This window comes from Gavialis gangeticus, unplaced genomic scaffold, assembly GCF_001723915.1.
Source record: "Gavialis gangeticus isolate Ggan-Ray unplaced genomic scaffold, GavGan_comp1, whole genome shotgun sequence".
Lineage (NCBI taxonomy): Eukaryota > Metazoa > Chordata > Crocodylia > Gavialidae > Gavialis > Gavialis gangeticus.
Genome location: NW_017728993.1, coordinates 18,372,000 through 18,382,335, shown reverse-complemented (window position 1 = coordinate 18,382,335; position 10,336 = coordinate 18,372,000). Strand labels below are relative to the sequence as shown.

At 39.2% G+C, this 10,336-nt stretch overlaps 1 protein-coding gene across 1 annotated transcript in view; it reads left to right on the top strand.

Moving 5' to 3' along the window:
• LOC109286669 overlaps nt 1-10,336 on the top strand; it is a 48,261-nt gene that overhangs the window by 318 nt on the left and 37,607 nt on the right. Inside the window, exons 2-3 of the mRNA XM_019501326.1 lie at nt 2,887-4,761; nt 8,691-8,796. Of these exons, the coding sequence (XP_019356871.1) occupies nt 3,138-4,761; nt 8,691-8,796 (1,730 nt within the window). The 5' untranslated portion in view covers nt 2,887-3,137. The remainder of the gene's footprint in view (nt 1-2,886; nt 4,762-8,690; nt 8,797-10,336) is intronic.

Sequence of the window (10,336 nt, the reverse complement as noted above, 5' to 3'; positions counted from 1 at the left end):
CGGGGAGCTGCTGCCCGCCCTCCTGGGCCTGCTGCTGGTGGCGAGGCCGCCCGCGCTGGGCCGCCCGCCCCGCCTGAGGGAGCCGCGGGCGGGTGAGGCCCGGGACGGGGCCGGGGATCCTTGCGCGGTTCCCGGGTCCCTTCTTCAACCTCGTCGTGCGGTTCGAGGCAGGGTGGGGAGTTCAACTGCCATAAAAAAAGGCAAACCCCGGATATGGCAAAGGAAAAATGGGAAAGAATTCATAGAGAATATATCTGTATTATAGATTGATGGCTATCTGTATTTATAGGTGCACGGATAATATATGATGTATTATTACAGATACGGGATATGTCTATATGTATTCATAGGCGCACAGATAAAATAATATGTATTATTATAGATATGGGAAATGTCTATATGTATTCATAGATGCACAGATAATATATGATGTATTATTATGGATATGGGAGATGTCTATATGTATTCATAGATGTATATGTAATACAGTATGTATTATTGTATCATGTACAGGGTCTTCCTAAAGTCCTTGTGCACTTTTAAACTTTAACCACATAGGTTGTAGGTATGATAGAAACAATCTGTCAATGGCATTTAAAAGCAAATTTATTAAAGCTTTAGGAGAGATAGACTTCAACATAACTGACATCCATCGTGATACAGTGCTCAGTGTGATCTTCCAGCTCCTTGAAAACATTTCCCAGTTGCTTTTGAGTTACTGCAGTAATTGCAGTGGTGATCCTGGCCCTAAGCTCCACCAAAGAACGTGGTTGTGACAAGCAAACTGCATGTCCCCATAAAAAGAAGTCCAACGGCAACAGGTCAGGTGAACAAGGTGGCCAAGCAATTGGTCCACCTCCGCCTACCCACGTCTCTGGGAAAATGTCATTTAGGAACTGTTGTACATTCAGAGCATAGTGGCACAGAGCTCCATCTTATTTAAGAATAAATTCATTATTACTTATGAAATCTAGCATTGTGTACTCTAGTTGTCCTAAAACTTTAATAAATTTGCTGTTAAATGCTGTTTACTGATTGTTTCTATCATACCTACAACCTAAGCTATTAAAGTTTAAAAGTGCACAAGGATTTTATGAAGACCCTGTATAATATCTTATGTAGGATCGCTGATAACATCACACATGGAGTTCACACAGCGTTGTCCACCCTCCAGGAGTCTCCAGGAATTGGAGGCTGCTTAAGAAAAATGAGATTCAAATAAACTTGGTCTGAGCCTTCAAGAGGCCAAGGAGTAATGGATCGTTGAATCTGATTTATACAATACTCCTGTGGGTGGGTTTTTTTAATGTAATAACCATGTGCATTTGCCTTCAGGAGATAAAGCCTGTGCACCATCATGAATGTTGTTGCGTTGTGTGATGAAACCTCCCAGAATAGAGTTGGCAACCCAAAGTCCACAGCCTTGGATAAGGAACTAAATGAGGTGGGACTGACAGAGCAGGACCCTGGAAGTGGAGAGAAGCTGGAATCAGACCATGTGCTGGGCCATTGAGTCGCACAGTGGTCACTGAGACTCCTGTGTGCATGGCAGACATGTAGGATGGCCATTCATCTGGCTTTATAGAGGACAGTCCAGTTTTGTGCTAGTCTGTCCTCTATTGATACGAAACCAGACGCCTTTATGTCCTCTGTTTTTCTCTTGAGACACCAAACCTTTCAACTCACAATTGAACTTTAGATTGTTTGTCTTCATTGGTTAATATATTTGTCATTTAATTAATCCCATGTTTGTACTGGTCCTGTGAATGCCAACAAAGGTCCTATTTGTCATGGTTCCTAATTATATCCTTATATTATGGCTGTTGCTTGCCACCCTTAAACATTTGTCTTCAAAATCAGTTTGACATCACCCTTAATTCAAAATGCCCAAACAAAAGACATCCTTCAACTCAGAATGGTCAAAAGAACATGATCACTATGCACTGAATGCAGCTGTCCTTTATTGAGGTACCTCGATGGCCACCCTACAGACATGCAAGGAGAAGTTTGCTATTGCAGAGTGTATTTTGGAAAGATAGCTGGATGTTAAAAGCAAGTTAAACATATGGCTCGGATCAAAAGCTATGGGAGTCCCTACATCAACTGGAGAATCTTATACATACTCTACATACTCAGTGGTTCTCAACTTTTTGCACCTTATGTCCCACCAACCATTTTGTCAAAAAACCCTGGTCCCACCATGATAAAAAAAAAAACCACAAAATTGCACTGTTCAAGATACCTGTTGATTCATTTATTTGAAGTGCAAACAACCGATATTTTCAATTGGGCAGTGAGTTGAAGTCCCACCTACACAACCTTCAAGTCCCACCAGTGGGACACGTGTCACTGGTTGAGAAACACTGCACTAAATTACCTGGCAAAGGAAAATCCTGACATAGTGTATGTTTCTGAAGTATGAAATGGCAAAAACTAGTGGGATTCTGCAGTATTTTTCTGTTTCTTGGAATCCTTCACTATTTTTCTGCTTGCTGGGATTCTGGGATCCTGCAGTATTTCTTTGCTTGCTGGGATTCAGGGATACTGCAGTATTGGGATCAATGGGATCCTGCAGTATTTCTACACTTACTGGGATTTGGGGTTCCTGCAATATTGGGATCAGTAGGACCCTATAGTGTTTCTTTGTTTGCTGGGATTTGGGGATACTGCAGTATTTCTCTGCTTACTGGGGTTCAGAGATCCTGCAGCACTGGGGTCAGTGGGATCCTACAGTATTTCTCCGCTTCCTGAGATTTGGGAATACTGCAGTATTTCTGCACCTGTTTACTCAAGTCGAAGCCAATGTTCAATGGAAGTAAAAGTTCTGTTTTTCACAAGTATATTTTAGGAGCCATTTAAAAAAATATTTTATTGTTTGTTTTGTAGATCATGTAAAAGAACATCAACTAGGAACATTCGTAATAGCAAACAATTCTTCAAATAAGACATCACTACTTTTGAACTCAGCACAGTCAGCATGGAAAAAAACTTGTCAAAATCTTCATGGTGGTAAGCAGAACAATTCTACAATTGGTAGAAATTACAAAAATTTTAAAACTAAATCAAAAGCACCTAGGCAAAAAGTTGGCAGGTACAAGCACCAACAAAAGCTGCTCGGTGATATTTTAAATGTTTTGATGAATCAAGACAAACCATGTCTGATTGGCAATGAAAGCATGAAAGCACAGGTTTCCAGAAAATGGACAGGAAATGGAAAACTAACTGAAACAAACATGAAGCTAACAAAAAAACCAAGAAAAATCTTCACGCTTGGGAAGTTTGAAGACACTAAGACACTGAGTCAACATAAAATGAATTCAAATCTACTGAATGAATTCCAAATTATTGAAAAAGGGCCTACAAATAACATAAGAATGAAATTTCAAAGAGAACTGTTTGACAGTCTTGATATATGTATTAAATACTTAGGGACTAAACCATCATTAGTTATTGCAGCATTATCAAAGGCAGATTTATTGCCAACAGTTGAAAGAGCACTTTCCAGAACAAATATGAACAACTTAGAAAGCATTTTGGCATTAACCATAATAAAAAATCATATGGTTCTTGAAAGAAAACACTATCATATTAAAACTCTGAAAAAGGAAAAAAATAAGCACACTAATGACAGATTTTTAACTTCTGCCAAACAAAAGGAATTAGCTGAAATGAGTTCTGGAACTTGGGCCCAGCAAAAAACAAATGCAATTAGAAGAAATCAGCATAAAAGACTAACAGATGCGAGAAAAATTTTAGTAAGTACAAACAAGAAAAGTCAACATACAGAACTTCAGAAATATGGACACTTCCTTAAAGGGTTTCAGGAAATCTCAAGCTCTCTAAACAGTAGACCAAGTGGAATAAGCTCTTGGGAAAAAAAATCAGGAAAAACATCTGTGAGGCCTAATACTAAATTTCCTAACTTTTTAAACCTAGTGAAACAAAGAGCCATAGTATTACAAAAAGGTCAGCCAACTAAGAAAGAGATGGAAGATGCATACATAACAGGGAGTTTACAACACATACCTAATGACAGTAAATATATATGGTATAAAAGCTTCCATGAAGTGAGGAGCAAAGTAATGGTTCAGGTTAAAGATAAAAAAGCTAAAGCAATAGCTGCGATATCTGTTGAAGAAAATCAGAACTCTTTTACACAAGTGATGATCCCCCACAAAAGAAAAGACACTGTGCAGAAAAACTGGTTAGTGTATAAAACCAAATCTACCATTCATGAAAGAAAACAAGATGAGCCTTTTAAAATTAAAGCTTCCAGAAAACATAAATGGAGAGGAAATGCAGATGATGGGCATATAGCTGAAAAAGAAAGAACAGCATTTGGAGTAGAAAGACTGGCATATTCCTCCAGAAATGATTGTACAGAGTCTGCGAAGTTTAATTTTGTCCTTCCAAGTACAGACTCTGTTGAAAATGTTAAACATACATTATTCACACCACTGATGGCACAAACAGCGTTTCCAAATCAAGTGGAAAAAATTAAGAAGCATAGCATACTACCTTTATGGAACATAAAACAGAAAAAAATCAGTTATGCTCAAGAGGATTTAAAAGTTAGAGACAGAAGAGCAGCTGTATCTCACAGGCAAATTGTGAATACTGGTAGTAAGCATAAAAACCTTAAGAGAGGAGAGAATTCATCAACATCTGTGATACATCCTCCAAAACCCTCTTCTCCAAGTGCATTAAATAGAGAAAGAAGGAAGCGATCAGCAAATGGTGAAAGTGTAAAGGTACCTGTAGGTAAGCTGATTGATCTATATTTCATTTTATGATTATAAATTGTAAATTAAGCCAGTTAACTTTGTTAGGAAGACTTTCAAAGATCTACTTTACGTTTAAAAAAACATTTTCTCAGCCCTCTCAATATGATTATATAATACAAACAAAATGATGAATGACTCTCCTGCAGCTAAGAAAGGATATTCAGTGTGACAGTATTTGGGCCTCCCATAATAGCACTGTCTGGGGTGTACAGGGAATGTTTAATCCTTCTTTTCCCTCAGTGAGAATTATACATTTTCCATGTGTTCAGAGAAGTCTAGAAGGGATTGTGCCTTAGTCAGAATCTCCATAATCTTCTTGTAAGAGACTTAGGGCTGCACACCACCTTTTGCTTCTATATACTTGTAATTATGACAGCTACATAAATAGCTATGTAATTAATTATATAGCTAATTCTAAGCATGGTAAATTATGCATATGCAAAGCTTGTGATGCATGACAAACACTCATATATAAAATATACTTATTATATTAATTATTTTATTAGGTGAAAAGAAACTCCTTTCATAGTATGAAAACCACCTCAGTGGAAAAGCCTATTTAAGAACCATTATGCCTTAACAGATTCATAATCATTAGACCCTTCTATGGGACTTGTTGCTGGCATGAAATTTCACCCGTATGTATAAAATACAAAATGTACTTCTAAAATAAAGTTTTAAAATTAAAGTTTTAAATTCAGCATTTGCCTGCTGAAACATGATCACCAATCCTCATTATACATTTTGTTCACAATTTTCTATTTGTAAGCTGTTTTATAAATCACCTAATAGATATCTAAGAGCAAATATCCATTTAAAAATCAGTATCAGTGGTAGAACTTATAGCCACAGAAACATTATTTCCCCACATCCCATCAACCTTTAGCTATCTATACTAATTTACTTTCAGTGAAAAACCCAGCTTGAACACAGGAACCAAAATTTATTTTTAATTGTAAAGGCTGTTTAACTTGGGCTTTGGTAGACTGAGTGGAGGGTTCCCTCAGACAAAAATCATTACTATGTCTCTTGCCATCTGGAGTGCAGCCCTAAGATCAGGTTATGGAGGATTTGAGCTGTAAGGAGAGGAAGCAATCTCGGGGAGAGCTGGGTTCAGTGCCCTTTTGTTCTTTACAGTTAACTGTCAACATGAATTGCACACATAAACTAACAGGAAACCAGTGAAAAATGTGGAGAACTGCTTTTATGTATTTATCGTGTCCTGTCCCATTTAAGCAGTAAGTATATTGCATTCAGATTTGGAAACAAGAAATATAGGAATTTCCTGCCTGAACTGTCTAGTCCATGTCATCAAATCACAGAAAAGTAAGGCTGGAAGGGACCTCAGAATGTAATCTAGTCAACTCCCTGGTCAAGGCAGGATCATCCCTGGCTAAATCATCCAGTTCAAGTGTCTGTTTGGCCTTCTCTTATCCACCTTACAGTACTTTCATCTAGTCTGTATTTCCTTAGCTAATACTAAGAATTATCATGGGAGACAGTGTCAGAAGCTGATGTCTTTCTATCCTGTTACTGATGATGGACAGTGCCAAATGCTTCAAAGAAAGGGACAATGAGATTTTAATAAATAGTTTTTGAACAGCCTTCTCATAAGGGAAGAGTCTCCCTAAACCCCGTTGCAGTAGCATAAGCTTTTTAATAGGATATTTTATATCCTTTTCCACCCCCCTTGTAATATAATGGTTGGTGGTCTCAATCTCCGCATCTAAGATTTAATGCCAACCATGCTTTTGGCCTCAATAGAAAATATTAACTGATGAAGAGCCCTGTCATCAGATTTGCCATCAGCTGAAATGGAAGATGCTCTTTGAAGATGGTTAGGGCCTTGAAGGATTGATAAAGCAGTGGTGTGTAACCTTTTGGCCACACAGGCCAAATGAGTGGTGCAGGGCTCATCTGCAGGCTGGATTGAGCCCTGGCATCTAGTACTGCCCTTCTGGTCCTCCTCCTACTGGGAGTGGGTTCCAGGGGCTTGGTAGTGCCCCCTCAGTGCCCCATGTGCTAGGATTGGGCCCTGAGGGCCTGGCACTGCCCCTTTTTGCTCCTATACACCAGGATTTGGCCCTGCTGGCCTGGTACCACCCCCTCCCGCCCGCTGTGCTCTAGGATTGGGTCCCAGAGATCCAATAAAGCTGCCTCTTGCCCCTGCACCCTGGGCTTGGGTTCTGGGCGGCCAGGCCCCACCCCCTCCTACCACCTGTGCAACAGGATTGGGTTGCAGTGGTCTGGCACTACTCCCTCCAACCACCTGCATGCTGTGATTCAGTCTTGGGGGCCCAGCACTGACTCTTCCAGGTCCCCCACACCTGGATTGGGCCCTGGGGCCAGCACTGTGTCCACCCAGCCCTGTGTGCTCAGATTGGGCAATGGAATCAGTGCACAGGGCCTGAGGCTTCCCATGGGTCCAGAGATTTGGCAGTGGGGGAAGTGGTGGCACCACTCCACTGCCACCAAATTTCTGGACCTGTGGGGAGCTCCAGGAGCTGGATGAGACAGCGCTGTAGGACAGATCTGGCCTGCAGGCCAGAGTTTGACTCCCCCAGGACAGAGGAGAGATTTCAACTTTTTTACCAGAGTATGAGCAAGGATATGTCCTGCTAGAGCTGAGCCATTTCAGTTCAGTAGCATCTGTTTTTACCCTTAATGCAGTGATGCCACAAAATATACTTTATATTGCATGCTCAACGTCATGCCAGTGTGGCTACCCTACTTTCAGTTTGGAGTTTGGATGATCGAGTGCATTGAGCAGTGGCATTGGTAACGTCATAAAAAAAATGATATCAGATTAGTTTGACAGGATCTAATTTCTGTAAGTGTCTGTTAATTGGCATTTTATTTCTGTCATTTAATTGTGCATTAATCAAGTCCTAGGAACATTATTTTTGCCCAGGATCAATGTCAGGCTGACAGATCTGGGTTTCCCACCTACCTTTTATAAGTAGTGGCTCAGCATTAGTTTTAATCTTTTGAAACTTATAAAGTGTTCCAAGAGTTATTTAAAATCAGCATTAAAGAGAGCTCCTAGGCTAGCTGCTTTAAAACTGCATACAAGTTATCTGCCGGTGAACAACAATGCTTGAAGAACCACAGTTTCTCTAAGGCAGGGTCAGCAACCTATGGCCCACGAGCCATATCCAACCCACCACAGCTCAGGAAATCAACAGTATGTTGCAGCTGGAGCAGCAAAGGAGGCATCCCTAAGGTCCTACATCTGCTGATTGCCAGGGGATGCAGAGATTTGCAGCCCACAGTGCAGGCTGAGTTGCAAGCAGTTGCCCGCAGCAGCCAAAGGTTGCCAACACCTGCTCTAAGATAAAATATGCATTCTTTTTGTATAACTATTAGAGTATTAGGAAGTTAACTGAAGAGTTGAAGTGCGTGAGCAGAGGCAGAGGCAAAATATTACAGGGCTGAAACTACCATTGCTACAGCTGTGATTAGGAGTAAGGGGCAGTTTCCAGAACATAATGGTTGGTACTCAAGCTGTATATGAGATGAGACCAAACTATTCTTTGGCATATTTTAGAATATTTGCTTATAAAATCCTTCAGCGTTGTTATAGATAGCATGGTATAGTGTTAACAATAGAAAAAGCTGTTTTAATTAAAATAAGGGGGTTACTGAGAATTTTGTGCTATGCAGGCGATGATAATTAACCAGGGAAAATTAGAGCAGAAAAAACCACCACAAACATTTTAAGATAACTGCTTATGATCTGATATGATACCATAGTTTGAAAACACTAACTTATTATGCCCTCTGAAATTTTAGATAAAAATTTCTTTGTAGTAAACCAATACACTAAATCTTAATCTGAAACATACAGTTTACTTTGTTACATAAAATAATGCCATTTTGACATTGAATTTGTTTTTGTTTATGTAGAGTTTTTGAGCCATTTATCTTCCGTTTTAGTAGCAGGTGCTACTGTTGTTGGACTTGTCATCTTTGCTCTGGGATTAGCGGTGTTTTGCCTGTTTTACAAAAGGAGGTAGGGCATTAATCTTTTACTTTAAGTAATCAGCAAAATAAATGTAAGTGTCTTTTTAAGCATGGCTGGGTTATAAAATAGCATAACACACAGTAAAAATTAGATCTAAAGATCAATAATGCAATAAATGCTAAATAATAATACCAAAACATCTATCTATATACCTTATTGAAGATTTTCTTCTCTTTTTTTTAAGTATTAAAACAGACTCTTTGTTATTCCCTCTGTTCTTTACCTAAGCAAATAGTTTTTAAAGCTCAAATAAAATTTAACAACTTGTGAGGATGATACTTGTTCTTTAGTACCCTCTGATAGTCAATATATTTACACTGCTGTTTTAACGATCAACAATTTCGTAGTATAAGTTAATTATTTATAAAGTGATTCTTCTTAAATTAGTAAACTTGTGTTATGCTGAAGATCTATTTTAGAGAAAGAGTAAGGGATGGGTTGCTGTGCCTTATTCTTAGTAGGTACAGTGTTCACCTATTTTGTGAGCATATTAAAGGGAAGTGTAGTATCCAGCCATCTGCTTTCATTGGGTGCTTGTACATGTGACAAAAATTGCCCTTTTTGTGATTTAATTGCGTTACAGTTTTCACATACAGGTTTTTTGGCAATTTAAGTGTCTTCTTTGCAATTAAGTAAAACACATCCCAATGTATTTTAGTTTGAATCGCCACAAACTAAGCGGACACATCCATGGATCCGCCACATGAAAACAAAAATTCACTCATTGACGTATAATGAGCCCCTTTGTCCACCAGGTGGCACTGCAACTTTTTTGTAGCCAGCCCCTTTGTCTACCAGATATCTCTTTGAATTGCAGATAGGAGAGGAAGAGGATACCTGCAGTTTTTAGGTACTTGGGCGTAATGTGTTTTTTCAGACGCCAGGTGTTACATGCCAGGTGTTGCAGTTCGCCCAGGCTGGCATGAATCAATCTTCTGTTCACCTGCATTGACACCTGCAGCCCTCCCCCCCAGCCGTGTCCTGGCCAGGGTGACACTGGCACCATCACCCCATAATCTGCCCCTGCTTCCATCCAGGAATGAAGAATCGCTTGGCCATCTGAAGTGGGGAGCGCTTTCATTTGCTTTCAAATAGTTTTAGAGATGCAAATCAATATAATATATTCAATTTCAACAGTTTAATTAAAACCTTTTATATACAACACCTTCCCCTAAAATCATGATACAAAATTGTGCTGATTTAATAATTTTCCTGTTTTTTTTAATGTTATTTCTTTTTTCTTTACACTTTATGACTAATCCCCCCAAACAGGACTCTAGCAGATACAATGCTTAGGAAACAGTGAAACTAACTGTGCATAAACAGTTATCAATTTTTTTTCTCTGGCTTTCACATATCATTAGTAATAAATATTTTGCATCTGGAACTTAGATAGTGATTCCATTTAGACTGCAAGCTTTTCAGAACGGAAATAATTTCTTATACGTGTTCGCACAATGTCCAGCACTATTGGGTCCCACTCTAGTTCTGACCTGTAGGTAGCACCATAATTAAATAATTATATTGA